A 22,167-nucleotide genomic window follows, 5' to 3' on the forward strand; every position below is an offset into this window, starting at 1 on the left:
GATCACCTTTGGTTTTGAAACAGAAAATGGCAGCTGCATTTTGAACCAATCATAGTTGAGAAAGGGTGGTGTGTGTGTGTGTGTGTGTGTGTGTGTGTGTGTGTGTGTGTGTGTGTGTGTGTGTGTGTGTGTATAAAATCAATCAAAGGTTCAAAACCTCTCAAAAGGGGTGTAGATAATGTGTCATATTATGTAATGTTGCCCACTCGGCATCCACTACAGCCTGGTCATCCTGGAAGGAGGATTCCTCCTTCTGTGGCCCCTTCTCAAGGTTTATTTTCAGAGTTTTTCCTTGCCCGGATTAGGTTAAGATGAGGGGAGGCTGTTGATGTCTATGTGAAACATGGGCCTGTGAACCCCTTTGGGACTGTACTATGATTACGGGCTATAGAAATAAACTTGACTTGACTTGGTATGACCTGGGCCTAATGCACAAAGCACAGGCCCAATAAAGAGGAACGTGGAGGGCGGTCTCCCAGCTGGCTGACGTCAAGCTGGGGCCTGTGTTTACCAGTGCCAGGCCATACCACCCATCAAGCCACATACCATTGGTCCCTGCAAATCCGTTCCCCAACCTCCTGACGGCCGTGAGTCAGGGAAAGTGCGATATGTGACAGCGGGATGACACACAGATGGACCCGACGGAACGGGAGGATCCTGCAGGTAATGCCCGTGCCCATCAACGCCCCTTCCTCTAGTCGGCTGATTTATGCCAATTTTCTGCAGATGTCCCTGCCTTCCCTCCGACCCCACTGTGTGTGTGTGTGTGTGTGTGTGTCACGGTTGGGTCCAGAAACACAGACATTCTTTCACTGGTCAGTTCCGCTGTTCTGTGACAAAATGATTCCCCCACGTGCTGCCACACACACACACACACACACACACACACACACACACACACACACACACACACACACACACACACACACACACACACACACACACACACACACACACACACACACACACACACACACACACTTTATCGTGCTTACATCATGGTTCTTATCCCTTCCTTGGCTTCCACTGTTTTTTTGCTGCTGACACCTGAATTCCCCCAAGGGCATTAATAAAGTTTTATCATATCTTATCCAGGACTGCTGAGTATTTCAACAATCATCATATCATTCTTAGTGTTTGTTTTTTTTTTTATTTCCCCCAAAGAATATTTAATATATAGATGATGCACAAAGCTTTAGTCAAATCGATCATCATTTTAACTGCACCAAATTGCTGGCAAACAAAAAAAAAAAAAATACTTTTTCCGCATGCCCACTGCAATGGAAGCCAGAGGCGCTCGGTCAGTTGCCATAGTAACCTCGGCAAAGCCACAACAAGAAGGTTTTTGTGCTTGGGGTGTAGGGGGTGTCGAGGGTGGGGGGTTAGTGACGCTTAGCTGCCCAACGCTGTGACTGCCATCCATTATTATACACTGTCTGTTGTCATTACCCTGTCCCTCTACCACTCTCTCACCCTCTCTCTTTATCAACGCTCACGCTCACACTCACACTCACACTTACACTCTTTTCCCAGAGTGCATGGTGTCCCTGCATGGGGAGTGTTTTCAGGATGTTATCTGTCTCAGTGCTTGTCTGACAACCCTCCCCGCCCCCCGCCCCACCAACACCACTGCCCCTGAGTCGGTTTCTGTGGAATGCTTGAAAAGGATGGAGGAGTTCCAAAGAGAAGTGACGAGAGAGAGAGAGAGAGAGAGAGAGAGAGAGAGAGAGAGACTATATATACAGTACATCCCAAAGAAACTGGTGCGTAGAGACACAGCTGGACTACTGGTTAACTGGAGTACAACATTAACTGGATACTCACTCTAGAAAGGTGAGGTTTTATATTCTTTTATGTTTTATATTCAGAATTTTTCACTTTCGAAAAATGCATTTTCATATGTAAAAGTGATGGATTAAGATTACTTTTTTCTTTATTTGAAGTGCCAACACTTCTGTGGGAAACTATCATGGAGATATTTGAGGAGCTGCAAATGTGTATTGTTAAGGAAAACAACAGAAACTCAAGTTACCGTATTTAAGCTGCTGATTTATCTAGTGAACCGACATGGTCTCGTTGCCGTCCTATAACCTTGGTGTGTGGTCTCCCTGAGCTGTTTAAAGGTCTTTTTGCTTTAATCTCCAATTAAATGAACAATAGTGCACGGAAACTGTGTTCATTCTTTGAAAATACTTGAAGGAGAGTGAGTAAAGCTGAAGGAGAAAAACAGGGTTTACATGGAGGGTGCTTGACCAAGTGCTGTGAGGGACTCGCCTTTTTTTTTGCTCTCGTGAAGAAATGTTACCTTTGGTCAGCCTGTTGAGAAGAAAAAAAACAAACTTATTTTCTGTTTCAAGGGAGGATATTACCGAGCACAAGCCAAGATTATTATTAAGTAAGTATTTTAATTCACTCATGTTTTTTCCTTTTTCAGATCAGAATGCATTTTGTTCAATTTAAAATACGTCACATACGTATGAATTGTATTGCATACTGTAATTCCATATCCCAATCTATACTTGTTCCTACTCTATCGTTTTCATCGACTGGTTTATGCAGGAATGTTGGGGGAAAAAATGTAGGCAGTGATGTCAGGCTACTTGACGGAACAAGGGAAATTTAATTAGGGCAGTTTAAGTCCTTACACTGCACTGACACCATTGATCTCAACACTGCAGAAAGGACTGGTGAGCTCTTCTTCCTGTAGTGCAGGACAATCTGGGGTTGTAAAATAACAGTTTCGTTTCCATATCACATAGGATATAATTTGGAATAAATTATAGATTTGGTGATTTGGGATTTGACCAAATTCAAGGCTGTTATGAGAGGCATAAGGGTAAGGGAGATAAGTGTGGTTTCCATTACAAGACAAGTGTAGCGGTTGGGCATTCTCCACCCAGAGCTGGGTGTGCCTTTTTCTGATCCGGATATGCTCCGGGGGAGGAGACATCCGTGAGATCATCTCTCTTGTGTATTTTACGTAGAATGCCGTTATATAGTCACCAGTGAAAAATTCTCACTTTTCTCTCTTGTTGTGAACATCTGTATTTGCTTTGGGTTTTGACTATTGTTAGGCCAGCAAATTACAATCCAAGGGGCCAATGCTGCAATGTTGCGCAAGACACCACGTCACAAGTCAAGAGCACACAAACTGAATTTGATGTTTATTCTTCATCGCTATAAATGTTGACGTGTGGCCAGCATATGTACTTCCATTAACTTTTTCAGTGCGTGTCACTGCTACCAAGCATCTAATGTGAGCTCTTGTCATTACAATAATAGTCCCAGGGTGCGGCATGAAACTGGATGCCCGCAAGTGCTAACATGACCCGTTGTTTGCTGTGCTGTATTTGTCATCCAATAATATGTGATGATGTGCGCCGGTGTCACTTGGTTATGTTTTATGATGGCGATCAAAGTGAAAGAAAATCTACACCTACTTCTTGTAAGATCACACAGTATTTTATGTTTTTTTTCTCTTCCCAGGCTCAAGAAGGTTGTTTGCCTGTGAAAAGTCCAAGTCTGGAATAATAAGTCTGCAACAGATAATCTGAAGATGAATAATATGGCAGATTGGGTCGTCCAGAACAGGGATAAGATACAGAATGCAGTAGAGATGATTGGGAAAGCCGCAGAGGTTCTGGCAGGCACAGTGGGCCAGCTTCACCCCATCCTGGAAGCCATTTTTATGGTGTCTGCCGAAATCCTGAGCAATCCAGAAGGGAAAGAGGCTCGCTACCTGACTGAGCAGTTTGATTTGGTCAACCAAAAACTTGAGGGGATCAAGGATGAGATGGATAAACTCGGTCTGGAGCGGCTAAAGACAACGATGAACAAGCAGAACTTTGAGCGGGAGGCCCAGATGATCAGCCAATACGAAAAGTTCCAGGACTTTGTCAACGCTAAACCCGAGTACAAACATAAGAAGATGGAGAAGTTCCTCAGCCATTACGAATATACGGATGCTGACTTGAACGTGGACGCTCTCTACAACGCTGTGATGAGAGACACCTCAGAAGAGCCCATACTGACAAGTGTAGTGGCCATAGAACATAGAAGCAGAAGAGCTGTCGAGGATTTCTGTGCCCGGCTCAAAAAGCTTTTTGTGGTTGGCATCATTGCTGTGATGGGCTACACTGCCCTCAAGGAGGGAATAGTTGGGGAGGAGATCGTGCAGAAATGGCAGAGACAAATGGTGGAGGTGGAGAAACGGATGAAAGATGCCGTGGACGACTGCAGGGAGAACTTCGCCGATCAGGCCAAGCTGGACATGGAGCACCAGCTGCAGCAGAAACCCGGCAGCGTTGACATCGACTTCACCAGATTAGTCTTGAAGTCCCTCATTAAGAAGTACGACTGGGTCAGCTGGTCCATCCGCATCTTCAATGAGAAGGAGCGCATCTGCTTTTACAACTTGCTGGCGGGGAAAAAGTACCACGGCAAAGGAGGAGGAGCAAACTACTTTGACGTGCTGACCAAGAACAACATCAAGGTGGTCATCACCTTCTGCGTGGAGCCGAAGCCCATCAACAAGGACCAGATCCGGGAGCAGATCGAGAGGCAAAGCATAAAAGGGGACATGAAGAATGTCGCAGAGAGCCTGAGTAACTTCATTCCCAGCTGCCTGGTGCACGCCGTCAGCCATTACAAGGAAGTGGTTGAGAACAACAACTTCCCCGAGGATTGTTACTACTATGAGAAACAGAGACAGGCCTACATTTGCATTCACTCTGTGTAACCTGAGACAACGCACAGTAATGCCATGAGAATAGCTGCGAATCGGAATCTCTAAACACAATTCATGAAAGCTTAGAAGTTGGTTCAAGGAATGTCTTTATTGAAATAAAGGGGATTACTGATATATAGATATATAGATATATATATATATATATATATATATTAACATTTTCATTATCGGCTCCGTCTGGAATAGGGATTTCATTGGTTTCTTGTTTTGGTTGGTATTCCTATATAAGAAAAACATTTACGAATCACTCATCTTGGTTGATGAAATACAGTAGTGATATGGATTTTAAATCTTGTTGAATGTGTCCTATAATATTCACCTATTTGTCAATAAGAATAGTACTATAATATGTGTAGTGCTGCAGAAAACACACGAATGGCCATTTTCTGCAGCCAAAATGCTTTGCATCTTTATTTTGTTAATGGTGGATTGTTTTTCCTTTTTTTTTCTTTTGTAATAAACCTGAGCGCAATTAAGTCATTTGTATAATTTCTTTGTTTCCGAATGTGCGAGAGTTTAGCCAACATGCCATAGAGCAAACAAGTTATTCAGAATGTAAAAGGCTGCCTGATTTAAAATTGAATAGCTTATAATGTTGCAACGGTAAAGCTAAATCACTCAAGTTTTTATGTCTATATGGGTGTGTGGCTTTCCTCTGTAACACAAGCCCCACCACAGTGACCAAAATCCTAGCGACCTGCATCTAATATTCATATTAATATATAGATAATAAGTGAATGTCAATATTTTAAGGGGAAAAAATATACATATTTTTTCCATTTTCCTTCCCCCTCTTAAATCATCCTGCGGGCCGGATTGGACCCCATTTACACGTCTTTATTATTTTTTGGGGGGTGTGTCTATCCTCTGGAACACAACCACGTGACCAACTGACGGGCAGTCTGGAAGTTAGTAAATCTTCCGCAAACTTTTTAAGGTGAGTCTAATTCTCTATGAAACAAACAAAAAAAAACAACCATTAAAAGTCGGCGTTTCGCCGCTGAATCGGATGTATTGCAGTAGGCCTGGGCCTCTGCTTTGCACTTAGAAATAATAAATCAAATAAAAAGGACAAAAAGGATCGACAAAGCGCTTTCCGATGAGTTAGGCCGTCGCCCCGTTGTTATTCTCTTTAAGTTCCCCACGCGCTTGCACGTTTCACTCCCGTGGATTCGTTTAATGTATGGGGATGGGTGGAGAGAGTAGACGGAGTTGCTGTGAAACTTTATGGCGCTGATTCGAAACGTATTTCTTAACTCAAGGGCGTTGGCTCCGGGAAGTAGAACCCGGACGTGAACGGGACGCGGGGGCTGTTATTCAGCGTTAACTCGCGTGTTTGTTTGCTGTCCCTGGTCGGGGTGATGCAATGTGATTAGGGACCATTGTACGCGGCTTGATCGATACGTCCTCCATTAGGGGGGCGCGTTAACAGATCTATTGGCAAAGTGTGCTGTGGTGGTGCTGGTGGTGGTTCCGGCGATGAAAGGTCCGGCTCCATTTCGGAGACTCTGTTCTTGGCGAGTCACTCAGCAATAATAATAATAATAATAATAAAAAATTAAAAAAAAAGAAGATTATTTCAATTGTCCAGCAAAAACAACAAACATTCTTTTAGTTGTCTAGCAGGAAAAAAAATCGTTCAATTGTCCAGTAAAAGTAAATAAAGGAGTTGTTAAACTGTCTGACTCTTCGTGTCAGTTGTTCTAAAGCTCAGTGAGAGGGTGAGAACTTCCGGTGAACGAGAGTCGTCAGAAGAGTCACTGGGCTCCCAGAAATGATTTAATTCTGTCAAGAGTATTTATTTTGGTGGTGTGACAAATGTGCAATTGGTGTATAACCCCATGAAAATAAGAATCGCTGTGTTTTTTTCCGCTACCTTACCCCTGGGCCACAGCAGGAGCGACACATCACCGTCGCCGAATCGGCGCAAAAGCGTGGCGTCATTTTGTCGAATGGTCAGTTCACACCGGGGCCGTCTCCGTTCCGTCCAAGCAGCGCTCTCCCGACTTGCTTCCCAAACTACAAAATTGTGGAATGTATCGACCTTTAAGGGGCTAAAGTGAATCTTGGCTTTCGTTGTCAACCCTTTGCTTTTCATTTCATTGGCATTTAGAGTCGGTTTGTTTGTTTATGAACACCGTTGGACTAGCTCATGAGATTAGCGTGCGTTGTTTTTATTACACATTAGCGGAGTTTTTATTGAGCCGACTGGCACTAGGACCCCGTGGGTATCTGAGCTGCCCTTGGGTGCCTGACTAAAATAACGCAAATACAACGGAAACATAAAGGGGAGTTCAGAACACCTTCCCGGGTGTGAAGTAAAAATATTTTGGGGAATTTGTTTTGGGGAAAAACGTATTCAACCCAGTAGTCCACGCTTTCGTGACGCTGACGCTTCTGCTTGGTGTGACCCTCCACGTTGATTAACATGGCGGTCTATCTGAGGGGCTTTCAAGATTCAAGAGGTATATTCGTAACATACATATACATCCATTTTGCGACTCCGGTGTGGCGCGAATGAGACAATGGTTTTTTTTGTTTTGTTTTTTTTAATCTCCGCGGGCGCGGGTACGCTTCCACGGAGGCCGCCATGTTGCACCGCCATGTTTCTTCTACAGTAGCCCAGAAAGGACAAACCAAAACACTGGCTCTAGAGAGGGACTCTGGTGTGGTTTTGGCCAGTTTTGCGGCCACCGTCTCTCCCACTTGAGGCCCCTGAGGGTTGCACCGCTATGGGGAGGGGTAGTCGGTTGGTTGCGATCTAGATGCAGCTAAATTCTACACACTGCACATTTAAGCAGCTTGCTGTAAATATTAGTCCGAAATTTGACATTATGGTGACTTAATTTCCATTGGCCGAAATAAAACTGCTATAACAGCAGTTCATAGAACCATGTCGTTCATAACCGGCCCTGTTTCTACCGGATACTCACCTCTGCCCTACCTACCTGCAGTGACAGAAAGTTTGTCTGAAATAGCACAGAAGTGACAAGGTATTAAATGCGTCTCTCTGATACCGTCAGGCACCCTGGATAGAACACCCGACTGAAGCAGATTTCCCCTGATATCCTGTTGTTGTTGTTCTGTCGCCGACTCACTGTCGGTGTATTTTGTGTGAGCGATGTGCAAACGCTGCAATTCAAACATGCTGTCTGTTGTTGTGTGTTACAGGTGAATATTTGCAATTATAGATGCGGTGATGTACGTGGCTCTTGTCTTGTCGTTTATTTATCGCATTTCGGAAAGATGATGCCCCCCAGCTCCTTTTCTCGAAAAGTGTCAATTTTGCCCAAGTACCTCCTTGTGATATTATACTATTAAGGTCTGTGGAGAGGCACTTCAGCAGCACTTAGGGACTGCAGTATAATAATAGGAGGTGGAAAGAGAGAGAGGTGAATTTTATCCACCGCTCCAGGAGGCTTTTTCCTTCTAAAGGTGTCCATTGACATTTTTCATTGGCCGAGGCCAAATGTTATTCCGGTTATGGATCTCTCGATACGGCCACCCTTGTGGTTTTTATGCGTCGAACATCCACTGTGGTTTGCGTGTTGAGCGCAAGGTGCTATTTTAAGGCTGCGCTGCCGTCGTCGGTAAATTCTAATTGCGCCGAAGCCGTAAACCGCGAGAAACGATTGTAACCCATCAGGGCGGGAACGTGCAAACAGATTCCTTCTCAGTGGAGTCCAGCGAAGGCGTGCCGGTGGAAGTCGGACAAGGTTTTGTCCACAGCGGCGTCCTAGGCGATTCAGCGCTCGGACCCTTTACAAGGAGGCGTGCGGTTTTCAGCAAAGCATTGTACGATCGTCATGTCGAGGCGTCGATGCCCGCACGGACGTGACGCAACACACCCGGAGTCCCTCTTATCGGGTCGTGCTGAACACCCAGCAGCCTCCGTCCCTACCTCGGTCCCAGTAATCCCATCCCCCCCGACCCATCAACGCAAGACGCCCGGCGCTCACATCCCCTGAGCTGTAATACGAGTGGACAGTGTACTTTGGTGAGATTCAGCTGAACCGTCGTAAGTCAGTAGTTTTTTCACCACGCTTCCGGACGGCAATTTTTCCGGGTCCTATCCGAGCCCCCGGCGTCTGCAGTGCGGAGGTGATTGCGCACGCTCCCTCTCGGGACGTAGCTCAGCAGAAAGAGAGAGGAGCTGACTGAATATTTTCCTTTGTCTGGTTGCCGTGGTTACTTGCTGAGTTGCGATGGAAAGCGCACCCTTGCCCAGCGTGTTTAACATCTTCCAGTTAATCACTTCCCCCGGCTCGACGGGCCAGGCTGAAGCTATGAGACGGCGCTGCGGGTTTATGGAAGAGGGCTTTTTATGTCCCTTTCCGTCTGTCCGTATCTGTATTAACATTGCCAGACAGACATGAGTTTGTAAATTGGTGAAATTTCTGATCCTATCAGGTACGGTATGAATGTTTCACCCCTGGGGCCACTTCCTTATTTCCCTTTTATTTTCGTGGGGTAAATGGCATACAGATTAAACAAATAAAATTCCTTATTTTCTGCCAATAAAGTATCATATACATATATAGTATGATATGATAAAGTACTTTGTAATGAATCACATGGTTGCAAAAAAAGTAAACAGGTGAATTGATTATGAAGAAAAAAAACAGTTACAGCCTTAGCTTCAATATGAATATACCACTAATTATCACCAGATATGTTCTCTGCTAGACAGAAATATCACATCACACATTTCATAACACAAAAAGGTACAGTTTAATCAGTAAAAAAAAGGGTGACAGAATAGGATAATGTAATTAAGGAGAACATTTTAATTGTAATTTTATATATGATTATTGATGTTAAAAAATTTATATATATATATATATATATATATATATATACACACACACACATACATGTGATTACTGTGCTTTAGTCTTTAGGCTACAAATATAGCAGGTTTGGGGGAAAATGTGGCTGCTGCAGAATGATGATAAGGAGTTAACTGGTCTTCAGATATCTGCTTGCTGGAATGCAAGCAAAGAGATATGGGAGCATTCCGTGTTGCCTTGAAATGCCATCGAGAGGTTGCAAGAGCCTGAAACGTTGGATTCATACACTGCAACAAAATGCACGCTTGAGTTTTTTTATGTGCTCAGCGGAATTGGCTCCCACACAACACATCAGTGTAAACACTGGACTTTAACTCTTTTTTTTTTTTTTTTTTTTTTTTTTTTTTCAAACATTACGAGGTCATGTAGAACACGCCCACCGGAGAATGCCGATAATAAAATCCACCCCCTACATGACAAGAAAATCCCGAAAATAAACAATCAATCTTTTGTGTATTATGTTAAGCTGAATCGAATGTGTTTAAAAATATTCAGCCATTTTTGAGAAAAAATATCTTCAGCTCCGCGACTTAAAGAAATCCCCGGAATTAGCTTTTTTCTTTTCCTAATTGAAAGAAGTACCTTTTTAAAGGAAATAGACCTCCAATGCTCTCCACTCGGAAATAAGACATTTTTAAGACAACACACACACACACACAAACACACACTTTTTGCAGTGATCGTTTGCATTGTTGACTCATGGCTCACTGGGTGTGTACAACCGGAATCCCAGCAATGCTTTGCTGCATTGAAACTCACTTGCCGTCTCTCTCTCTTTCACAGTTTTCCACTGCGTGGCTGGAAGAGCAAGAGGGCAGGCCACAGCACCACACCACTGTGAGTAAATAAAAAAAAACAACTGTATAATGGTACATAAGAGGTTAGGCACGCTTTCAGCACAAGAAAAAATAAGGAAAAGATATACTGTTTTGATTTAGTTTTTTTTAAGAACGAGGGTGTCTGCTCGCCTTTGTCATGCTGATGAGGCTTCTGGGTTGAACTATAGAAGACAGAAATTGTGCCTGTGGGTTTTAAGGGTGGTGTTCTGTGGGTGGCCGTGTTGTTATTATAGTGATTGTTGACAGTCAGGAGTTCTGTGAGTGAGGAAGGAAGTGTTCTCATCACGCAGTGTTTCGTATCGTTCCATAAGGAAGTGGAGAGGCACAGCTTAGAACATTCACGCTTAAAAAAGAAAATGCGACTGATTTAAAAAAATAAAATTAAATTAAAAAAAAAAGGTGGGGGGGACTATGGGGGTAAAGGTGGTATATTCAGGGCCCTAAATGATTGTTCTGCAAATGCAGTATTCAAGGGCTTTCAATGCCATTTGCGGTTAGGTTGTTTTGAACCGTTCAGAAAACACGGTATGCGCGTGCCACCCTGACGGGTGCGGTTGTCGACATGGCAGGGTGCTAATATCTTCTCCTCCGTGTCATTTCCTTCTCGCCAGGGTTGACACCTTCTCTTTTCCCGGACCGAGAGCACCCCGCGGAGATGGCGGACCAGCTACAGCGGATGGTCGCGGAGCGGAAGAACATGGTGGAGACGGTGATGGACGTGTTTGAGCAGGGGGCGGAGGTAGTCGCCAGCATCGCCGGCGACCTCTTCCCCGTCTTCTCCATCGCCGCCCCGATCGTGAGGCTGGCGCTGGACAACGTGGAGAGCAAGGAGGCCGCCTACATGAAGGAGCAGTTCCAGAAGGTCCGCGAGCGCCTTGAGGTGGTGTCCGAGGAGATCCGGCGGATCACGGACGAGGTCAAGAAGAGCGGGGCGGACGCCGCCTACTTCTCGGTGGAGGAGAACATCACGAGCCAGTTCAGGAAGTACATGGACATCCTCAACGCCAAGCCCAAGTTCCGCGAGGTGAAGAAGAAGCTCTTCCTCGAGCACTTTGCCAAGAGCGGCGGGGACAAAAACCTCCACACCCTCTACAGCGCCGTCACCGGGGACAACTTCGGCGGGGAGTCCGTGCTGGAGATCACACTCAACTACGAGGAGAAGAGCCGCCGGGTGGTGGAGGACTTCTGCGCCCGGCTGAAGAAGCTGTTCTGCATCGGCCTCATCGCCCTGGTGGGCTACACGGCCCTGAAGGGTTTCGGCGACGAGGAGGAGATCCTCAAGGAGTGGGCCGAGAAGATGAACGTGGTGCAGGGCAAAATGAACGCCGTCATCGAGGACTGCGTGGTCAGCTTCCCCCAGCAGGCGGCGGTGGACGCCCGCCGCCTGGTCCGAGACGACGGCGGCCTGACCAACCAGCAGCTGGCAGACGCCATCGTAGAGAAGCTGAAGAAGAAGTACGACTGGGTGCGCTGGTCGGTGCGCGTCTTCAGGTCGCCGTCGGGCCTGTTTGCCAAGAAGGCGGACTTCCACTGCCTGACGGGGAAGAGTCGCTTCCAGGTGCCCTCCTCGGACGAGAAGTTGAACGTCATGGTGTCTTACAGCGCCTCCCCTGAGCCCGTGGACAGGGCGCGCGTCCAGCAGCTGATCCTGGCTCAGAAGAAGCCCACGGTCGTGAGCGTCGCAGAGCTCCTGTTCGAGGAGCTGCCGGGCCCCTGCGTGGTCCACGCGGTGAAGACCTCCAAAGACCTGGCCTGCTCCTCCAGCTTCACGGACGAGCTGCACTACTGGGAGGAGCACAAGAACTTCTACGTCTGCGCGCACTCGGCTTGAAGTGTTGTTGTTGTTGTTGTTTTATATATATATATATATATATATATATATATATAAAAATAACTAACAGCTCTGGGGGTGGGAGATGAGTCGCAGCTGCCTCGTGACTTTTGAACACGCGCTGACGTTCCCGAAAGGTTATCGCTGCCTCTCTTCACGGCCTGAGCGGTGAAAAAGAACAACGTGCCTTAGATCTGTGCTTTCTTCACGGTCGTTTAACACGATTTCTATGTTTGAGTTGAAGCGGTATGGCTCCTGAAAATTAAACAAATGTAAAAATTCCTTACTTCACGTAACAGAACAGCCTTGACACTTGTTGGTAGGGCTGTTATGGCAACGTCTAACTGCTTTCTGCGAAAGGTATTCTACTGTCTAGACAAGTTTGGGTAATTCTGACACATTGGGACCATGTACATCCTGTCGGCCATCTTTTTGCACACGTGACAAGGATGGAGTGCCAAGTCCAACCCAGAGCCACCAAGTAATATCTGCACAGCCTCATTGCTTACGCAATATATTTTGTCCATGCTTGATCAAACTTATTAAATATGGTTATTTTTGGCTGTGGTTATTATCAATATCAAATGAAACATATTTGACAAAGAGATTTTAGTTTTTCTTGTCGTGGGGTTTTGAGTCTCGCTCCTTTGCCAATGTTTGCTTTCTGATTGAAAGCAGTTCTTAAGGTAAGAAATAACTCGAAGTTCAAATTGTTTCGACTGGAGGCTGCGATTCAACGCCAAATAAATGTCCGCCACTGATTATACACAAATAGATTTGCCATCTTGCTTTCATCGTGGAAAATGTGTACATTGAGGGAGGTCAGCTGCTGATTTGGAAAGATGATTTTAAACTGTTCGATACTGATATGCACATACACACAATGTTTTTAAAAAAAATTTTGTCACTTGTGTCTCCTTTAATGCTGCCTCAAACTATCTGTCATTTTATTGTCTGAAGATCACCAATGTTACACACAAAAAACATTTTTTTATGCAAATTGATTCATAAAATAGGCTTACATCACAATTATTTGGGATTTACTGACATGCATACCCAAGTGCTTGTGGATGACAGAATTGTAATCAAATAAAGATTGCTATTATAAGATATATATTTCTTGGCCTCATTTTATATTCACTCAGCAAACCTTGTACTTTGACGCTGCACTTTTTGGAAGGATGAACCGCTGTGAGCTGCTGCGCTTCGGCTGAACGGCTTCCAGCACCAGGAAGCAGAGAGCAGGCGGAGAATAAATCATCACGCCGGCCCGGCCTCCTGATGCCGCTCTTCCTGTATCGACCGTGCGGGGAACTCATCTCCTGGGCTTCCACCCGCCCTGCCTGAGGCACGTCCAGGCTCTTTACGCCGGGATGTCGAATCTCTGTGTTCATGCAGGATGCCCCTTTTTTTTTTTTTTTTTTTTTTTCATTTGGGGTATTTTTTCGGGTATTTGCATGCGGTTTTAAAAAAAAATGTAATTCGTCAACAACTAAGTAAGTTGCTCTTTGAAGACATGTTGACGACAACTAATTGACAAACATTTAATGACGCAGATATTCCGTTAAAAAAATCGTAATATGAGTAATCGACAATTGCTAGCGGGTTGGAATTGTTATATGGTCATTATTTGTTTAACATTTATGGATCGACTATTCTCCATATAAAACAATATATAATTTACTGAGGTAAATATGATGATAGTTATTTAAAAAAATATCACCCTACTGTACCAATAATTATTTAACTATTCATTTTCAGGCTAAATTTGTTTGATAATCAGAGAAATTATCCCTTCTCCCTCTGCTTGTGCTGCCGAGTGTGAAGTGGAAAAGAATGTTCTGGTCTATAAGTTTGGAAACTCCCATCATGCTCTGTAATTCTGTGGTTGTGGTTTCTCTATTTTGGAGAACTTCCTGTGTCTTTGTCCTCTGCACTTGTTCGTTGGTGTTTGGTGGCGTAGCCCTATAAAGTACAAACAGCTGTTTAAATCAGCTTCTCCAAAATGATGTTTCCCCAAATTGTTTTCAGACTCAGACTTAGTTTGACTTAAGTGTTTTGGTTTTTTTTTAAATAAGATACAGAGGAATTTACAAATAATCCAAATAGATGCCAAATGTCTTGTAACCCATATGAGCTTATTCATATGAGTCATATTTTGTGAAATTGACTTTTTTTTTTTAAATATATATAAACAGAATCTTTTCTAAGATGGTTACGGCCTCGTGTTTGTCTAATAAACATTAGTGATATGATAATAACAACAAACAAAACAAAATTTGCAGACGTGCTGGTCTCTCTCCATCCGCACTGCATGGATGTGATCCATCAGCCGGAATAGGCTCGCTTGTTACCATGGTGACCGCTGGGCGCATGTGTCATGTGCCATTTTCATGACGCATTGAAAACCCAACACAAATCCAATTTAGTCAGGGGGAGCTTTTTCTTTTTTTTACCAAGTTAAGTCTCAAAGCACAAATAATCGAATTGAATGCAAAAAAACATGTGAATCCTATTTCTACAGAAGGGTTGGTGGGCAGACAGGGGCGTGGCTGCATGTCAGGGTGCATCAATATGATGAACTATCAAGATGTTCCAAGGAGACACTGGTGACGCTGCTCATCCACCCATTTTACTACGTTGTCATCGCTACCTTTGGTTTTCAAGTAACCTCCTCTGGTCTTTGTACCTACCATTTAAACCATTTGGAGCGATATGGGAGTAAAGGACTAGCCCAGGACTACTCGTTCTCTCTCCTCCATCTGTGAATCTGTAAGGTGTTTCAAAAACAGATTTTAATCACAATTTTTTTAATCAACTTTGTTTTTGTTTTTTCACCCTTGTCTCCCGACTTTTCTTTTCTCCAAAGCATGAGCGCTTAATTTTGCTTTTCTTGGTCACAAGAGGAGGTGGGGATATTTTTTCAACCGAGGGTATTTCGTTTTTTTGTGGGTATTCATCCAAATCGATAGTTTAGAATAGAATATCTCTTAGAATATCTTGTGCGGTAAGTTTCATTTAGGAGGATTTAAATGTATATTTAATACAACACGGACAATTAATTCTGTAATATAATTATAGAACCCGGAATTGCGATTGTGGGGCCGCCCCTTGCGGTCACATGCGCGAGCACCTCGTGTCGATTACGTTACATTTTAGTATTTTTAGAGCTTATTGTGCATAATCACCGCTCCATATACGTATGACCATGTGTATATGTATGTGACAAATAATCTCTTGAACTTGATTGTCCGTGCACAAGCAGGGTACAACGAAATTTGTCCTCTGCATTTGACCCATCCTCTGCCCGGGGACCAACTCCACTTCTTTCGCCAGGCCTGGGTCAGTGGGCAGCGACAGCGGTGTCAACCCCGAACATACATGCCTTTCGTCCACGCTGGAAACCGCAGCGGCCGGAGGAGGCGCACGCAAACGCGGGGGGAACGAACTCCGCCCGGAAAGGACTGACCACAACTCTTGCTCTGCGTTCTTGCCAGGAAATACGAACGGATTACCTCTCCCACGCGCAAAGTTCCTCGGTATAGCTCAAAAGTCTGCTCCGTTTGGGTTGCGTCCAACCACAGTGAGAAGCTGCAGCGGCGCACTACGTTCCCCACCATTAGCCCTCGGGTGAGGTTTTGATATGAACGGAACAACCCCTTTCATAAGGCCGGGGTTGACAAAATGGTGAACCCATCCTTCAAGCAAACCGTGGAAGCCAGGTCGGTTTTACCATTGGGCCCCAATCGATTCCATACAAGCAGGGATTTTTGAAAAATACTGCCACCTCCCTGTTCAACATTTCTTTTTTTTACACGCCTAGGTTTAGCACAAGGACAGCACTGAGGTCAAACCCAAAGAAAGAATTCTGACATACATATCAGAATAAAAGAGCTATGTCAAAAATAATTTGCATCACTGGGAAGCACCAGGTTAGCACCACCTAGATCCTAATTGTGGCGCCCAATATGCACTGCGCGTGCTGCGTTTCCCTTCGGTGCATTCTCGTCGGGAAAGGCGGACCCCGCCACCAGCAAAGGAAACGGCGTATAGGAGTGCCTACATAATGACAACACATCGAATGGCTGTTTCTTACTGAGTGAAAGCCAAATAATGTATCAACTAAAGGATTTATTTTTTTATTTTTTCCACAAAATAATTCTACTTTTACAACTAATCATCTCAGTTTTCATGTTTCTAAGCGGAATCTCAGCATTCTTCGGCGTCGGAAAACGATTAGAATCACGAGAGCTCTGCATGGATTGGCTCAGGGCGGCAGGGAGCGTCGGCCCCCTGCTGCTCCCCGCCCACACCAGGTTTGCTAAAGTGGCTGACCACGCGAAAGCGGTCCAGCGGGCGAGGAGAGGCTCTAAATCACAGCACAGTCGCTCTCCGCTGAATACGATCCGGCCACACAGCCCTGCATTGAGTCCGGCCCATCAGGTGACCGCAGGAACGCAGAAAAACATCACGTGGCGTCGGAAAGAGATGCGCCCCCGCCATGCAGGGAAACATTGTGCTGCAGCCCGCCACCTCAGCACAACCCCTGATACTTACCTAATTCACTCTAGGTCCGAATGACATTCATTTTGTGCCGGGGAAAAAGTGGGGAAAAAAAAAATGCTTCCATCAAATGGCGGTGAGCGATGCGCTGGCCGCGCCACGGGGCCCTCGCCTCCCCCCACCCCGACAGGGCGGCGGAGATTTTCTGAAATGTGTCGCGTTTAGGACGGCCGGTACGGATCGTCTTAAGCGAAAAGTGAATTTGACTGAAAATGTGACTGGCTGAAGGGAATCCGGTAATATGTGGAGGAATTGATGCAGCTCACCCGTGGAGAGGCTTCAAAGGAAACGGAAAGCAGCAACCTCCTGCTCGGGTGCTCACTCACCAGACATGTTTAAGTGAGATTGATGGTAGTAGTATAGTAGCAATAATATAGTAGTAATTATCTCAATTTAAAATTGTGCCAATTACATTGAAACAACTTGCACATGATCCCATAGCAACCTACGTTTATACTTCCCTTGCAGTCTGAACTCACTCAGATGCAGAGGATTTATGACGTTGATTCATGCTGCATCAATTCAAACACTGTTCTCAAAATAGCTCCGATATCACACATCTCAAGAGATGACACAGACATCTCTGTGTCATCTCTTGAGATGTGATACCTATTTTAAGGTGATACCTTAAAATAGGTATCACCTTCAAACGTTTGATATTGTAGAATACACCACTTATGGTTGCTTTTTAAATATTGTAAAAACCACAACCATATATACACCGCCCCACCCCTCCACCAAATATATCGTTAAGTGATGGGAGGAGAAAATACCCACTTGTTAATTCTGTTCTTGAAAATGGACTGATATAACGTTAAAATAGGTATTTTTGCAGGATAAACACTTTGGTAAAAAAAAGGTTAAAAAAAAAGAGGTAACCTCTCAAGGAACAAGGATGGATTTTGAGCCACGGTAAGCATGTCTGTTCTCTGAGTCCAGGTCTTCAGGCTGTGCCCCCGGGCCCTGGAACTGACCTTTCACTCTCCCGTTGTTGGTGTCACTGTTGTGGTTTGTTGCCCGCTACGTGCATAGCAACCACCGCGCAGGAGCCGACACGTCTATCTGGCTCTGCCATCTCACTGTCGCAGGAAGTGTCGAATGGATTCAGACACCGGATCAAATAACATTCATACCAGGACTAAAAAGGCCTTTGATTACATCTACTGCCCTGCTATCTACCTGTCTGTCTGTCTGTTGTGTCGTGGAAAAAATCTGGCAAAATGTTACCAATTTATATATATTAAAAAAATAACACACCCACACACACACACACACACACTAATATTGTGTAGCTCCCCCTCGTGCTGCCAAAACAGCTGTGACCCGTGGAGGCATGGACTCCACAAGACCTCTGAAGGTGTCCTGTGGTATCTGGCACCAAGACGTTAGCAGCAGATCCTTTAAGTCCTGGAAGTGGTGAGGTGGGGCCCCCATGGATCGGGCTTGTTGTTCCAGCTCATCGTGATTCTTCAGACCAGGCCACCTTCTTCCATTGCTCCATGGTCCAGTTCTGATGCTCACATGTCCATTGTAGGTGCTTTCAGAGGTGGACAGGGGTCAGCATGGACACTCTGACCGGTCTGCAGCTACACAGCCTCATACACATCAAGCTGTGATGCACTGTGTGTTCTAACACTATTCTATCATAGCAGCATTAACCTTTTCACCAATTAATTCTACAGTAGCTCTTGTGTGGCATCGGACCAGACGGGCTACACTTCACTCCCCACGCACATCAATGAACCTTGGGCGCCCATGTCGCTGGTTCACCAGTTGCCCTTCCTTGGACCACTTTTGATAGGTACTAACCTCTGCATACAGCCACGATGGAGATGCTCTGACCCAGTCGTTTAGCATCACAATGTGCTCCTTGTCAAAGTGGCTCAGATCCTTACACTTGACCATTTTTCCTGCTTCCAACACGTCAACTTCAAGAACTGACTGTTCACTTGCTGCCTCATATATCCCACCTCTTGACAGGTGCCATTAGAACGAGATGATCGATGTTATTCACTTCATCTGCCAGTGGTTTTAATGTTGTGGCTGACCGGTGTGTGTGTGTGTGTGTGTGTGTGTGTGTGTGTGTGTGTGTGTGTGTGTGTGTGTGTGTGTGTGTGTGTGTGTGTGTGTGTGTGTGTGTGTGTGTGTGTGTGTGTGTGTGTGTGTGTGTGTGTGTGTCTCACGTAAAAAGGAAGCTGTTAAAACTATTGAGTTTTATTATGTATTATTATGAGATCACTGGAATTGTGACCTTGAATGATTTTAATTTCTATGAGCTCATTTTTCATTTCTAAACTCTGTAGGTAAAAAAACAACTGGTGGCGTGGGCAGCTTCCACCTGTATGTGTGTGTGTGTATGTGTTTGTGTGTGTGTGTATGTGTGAGTGTGTAACTGACTGTATCAACGATATTGGCGGAAAACAAACACTCTTCTTTGAACAAAGTATGCAGGTAAACAGAGCTTGATAAAGTAGAATTACATCACATTGTAAACTCAGCCATGCCTGTGGTTGGGCCTTAAACCGGTCTCTACTGGCTTTGTTACCACTGTGCAACAGCTCAACGTACATGAACGAATTGAATTAGGGAAAACTCTAAAAATGACTCCAATTTCAATCATTTTAACAGATTAAAAGCTTAAATTTATGGTTGCTCTTCCTATGTCTCTGTTTTGATGTAATGTTTGTTTTTTATATTGACCCTTTCAAGGGTATAGGGTATAGTATAATGTTCAAAACCCCATGCTGTTATTTTATTCAATTATTTTGATCATACATAACTTAATATAATATATTTCAGCACTGTCATAGAAACTCAAATGCAAGGCATTTCGAAAACCGTGTGTGTGTGTGTCAATAACAAAAAACATCATGACTGATATCCTAGTGATAATACACTTTTTTTTACCCAAAGGGAAAAATTATGTAACTATCTTTTTCTCAAAATAATGCACATAACACCCAAACACAGTTTTTTGTCCATACCCTCATTTGCAGAACCTCTCCGGGTTTTAAAATCCAACCCACCAACAAAATAAACTGGATTATATTCTTAGTTTATCTGTTGCACCTGTCTTTTATTTCTAATAAACAGAAGATAAATCAACTAACATACAAATAAAGGCAGAAATTATAGAGGAAAATTTTGATAATGCTACGCTCATAATTAAAACATGATTTATGGCAGTAATATTTATTCTTACTATTATTCTTATTTATTGTATAATTGTTTAATTCATACAATTCTACTGTGATAAAAAAAAAGATGAACGCGCCTCCTGTGCGCATGGTGTGCGCTGCTGCCATCTAGTGGATAGATTACAGAAGACACTCTGGACTGTAGGTCCGAAAGGACAGCGACGGAAAAGAGTTGGAAATGTACGGATAAAAATCAACAAAACAAACCAATTATATTGACCAGATTTGATCACAAGTATGAGAAGTCGTGTATCTTTTATCGCATTGTCCCGGTTATCACAGCCACGGCCGAAATGGCCGTCGAAACGGGGTGACGTCATTAGGATGACGTCATTAGACGATTTTTTTTTTTTTTTTCCTGCCTCGCTTGGTGCCGCCTCGAGTAGCGCGCTCCTCCAGTCTCAGGGCCGCAGTCCGAGCACCTAGCTTTTCATAACAGCGCCCGGGACACATGGGCGACACCCTAAACTAAACCATTTGTCATTGTACCTAAAACTAATCTAACTAAGTCAAGATTCAAGATTCAAGAGGTTCGTTCGTCACATACATTTACATACTTTCATACATATATGCAGTGAAATGTAATGTAAATGTCGTTGGACGGAAAGTAGTATTTGGGTGGGAAAAAAAACTTTAAAACTATAAGTAGTAGTTTTGGGTGGAATAAACTTTTAAAACTACAAGTAGTAGTATTTGGGTGACACCACTATTAAGTACTTGGACAGAAAGTAGTATTTGGACGGAAGCATGGAATTAACCTTTAAACCTAGAACTACTAGTATTTGGGTAGAATAAACCCTTAAAAGTAGAACTAGTAGTATTTGGGTGGAATAAACCTTTAAAACTATTAAATACTTGGACAGAAAGTAGTATTTGGATGGAAGGTTGTAATAAACCTTTAAACCTAGAACTAGTAGTATTTGTGTAGAATAAACCTTTAAAATTAGAACTAGTAGTATTTGGGTGGAATAAACCTTTAAAACTTAAGTACTTGGACAGAAAGTAGTATTTGGATGGAAGGTTGTAATAAACCTTTAAACCTAGAACTAGTAGTATTTGGGTAGAATAAACCTTTAAAACTAGAACTAGTAGTATTTGGGTGGAATAAACCTTTAGAACTATTGAGTACTTGGACAGAAAGTAGTATTTGGACGGAAGTGTGGAATTAACCTTTAAACCTAGAACTAGTAGTATTTGGGTAGAATAAACCTTTAAAACTAGAAATAGTAGTATTTGGGTAGAATAAACCTTTAAAACTAGAACTAGTAGTATTTGGGTGGAATAAACCTTTAAAACTATTGAGTACTTGGACAGAAAGTAGTATTTGGACGGAAGTGTGGAATTAACCTTTAAACCTAGAACTAGTAGTATTTGGGTAGAATAAACCTTTAAAACTAGAACTAGTAGTATTTGGGTGGAATAAACCTTTATAACGATTAAGTACTTGGACAGAAAGTAGTATTTGGATGGAAGGTTGTAATAAACCTTTAAACCTAGAACTAGTAGTATTTGGGTAGAATAAACCTTTAAAACTAGAACTAGTAGTATTTGGGTGGAATAAACCTTTAAAACTATTAAGTACTTGGACAGAAAGTAGTATTTGGATGGAAGAGTGGAATTAACCTTTAAACCTAGAACTACTAGCATTTGGGTAGAATAAACCTTTAAACCTAGAACTAGTAGTATTTGGGTAGAATAAACCTTTAAACCTAGAACTAGTAGTATTTGGGTAGAATAAACCTTTAAACCTAGAACTAGTAGTATTTGCGGTGGATTAAACCTTTAAAACTATAGTTCACTAGGTGGCGCTGTTGGGAAATCCTAGGAGTGCGGTCCTGAAGGTGCAGCCTCGCTTGCAGGAACACGCTATTGGCCTGGACGTCGATAGTCTATAAAATTCAACCAATCGAATGGTTTCATTTCTCCATCGTCTTTTCACCAGGTCCACAAGTGAGCGACACAGGGGAGAAAAGAAATGGATGCCCCGCCCACAAAAAACCCCCAAAATAATAAAACAAAAAACAAAAACATGGATGCCAAACCAACAAAAGATCAAATAAGAAAACATGGAAGCCCTGCCCCGTAAAAAAAAAACCCCAAAAAAACAGAGCCAGTGAAAACATGCGACCTACGGCAGGAG

At 43.7% G+C, this 22,167-nt stretch overlaps 2 protein-coding genes across 3 annotated transcripts; both read left to right on the forward strand.

Moving 5' to 3' along the window:
- The first annotated feature begins 1,737 nt into the window (after positions 1-1,737).
- On the forward strand, positions 1,738-5,223 carry rpz5 (rapunzel 5). Of its 2 annotated transcripts, XM_080006109.1 has the most exons (3): positions 1,770-1,833; positions 2,358-2,395; positions 3,487-5,223. In XM_080006109.1, the coding sequence occupies exon 3, from the start codon at positions 3,557-3,559 to the stop codon at positions 4,736-4,738; it is 1,182 nt and encodes a 393-aa protein (XP_079862235.1). In that variant the 5' UTR covers positions 1,770-1,833; positions 2,358-2,395; positions 3,487-3,556; the 3' UTR covers positions 4,739-5,223. The 2 variants fall into 2 exon arrangements, with proteins under 2 accessions (XP_079862234.1, XP_079862235.1); XM_080006108.1 differs by lacking the exon at positions 2,358-2,395 and having other exon boundaries at positions 1,738-1,833.
- Positions 5,224-5,634: 411 nt separating this feature from the next.
- Positions 5,635-13,370, forward strand: rpz4 (rapunzel 4). The gene is made up of 3 exons (XM_080006110.1): positions 5,635-5,684; positions 10,381-10,434; positions 11,048-13,370. The coding sequence occupies exon 3, from the start codon at positions 11,092-11,094 to the stop codon at positions 12,265-12,267; it is 1,176 nt and encodes a 391-aa protein (XP_079862236.1). The 5' UTR covers positions 5,635-5,684; positions 10,381-10,434; positions 11,048-11,091; the 3' UTR covers positions 12,268-13,370.
- The last annotated feature ends 8,797 nt before the right edge of the window (positions 13,371-22,167 follow it).

This window comes from Zeus faber (assembly GCF_960531495.2).
Source record: "Zeus faber genome assembly, chromosome: 8".
Taxonomy (NCBI): Eukaryota; Metazoa; Chordata; class Actinopteri; order Zeiformes; family Zeidae; genus Zeus; species Zeus faber.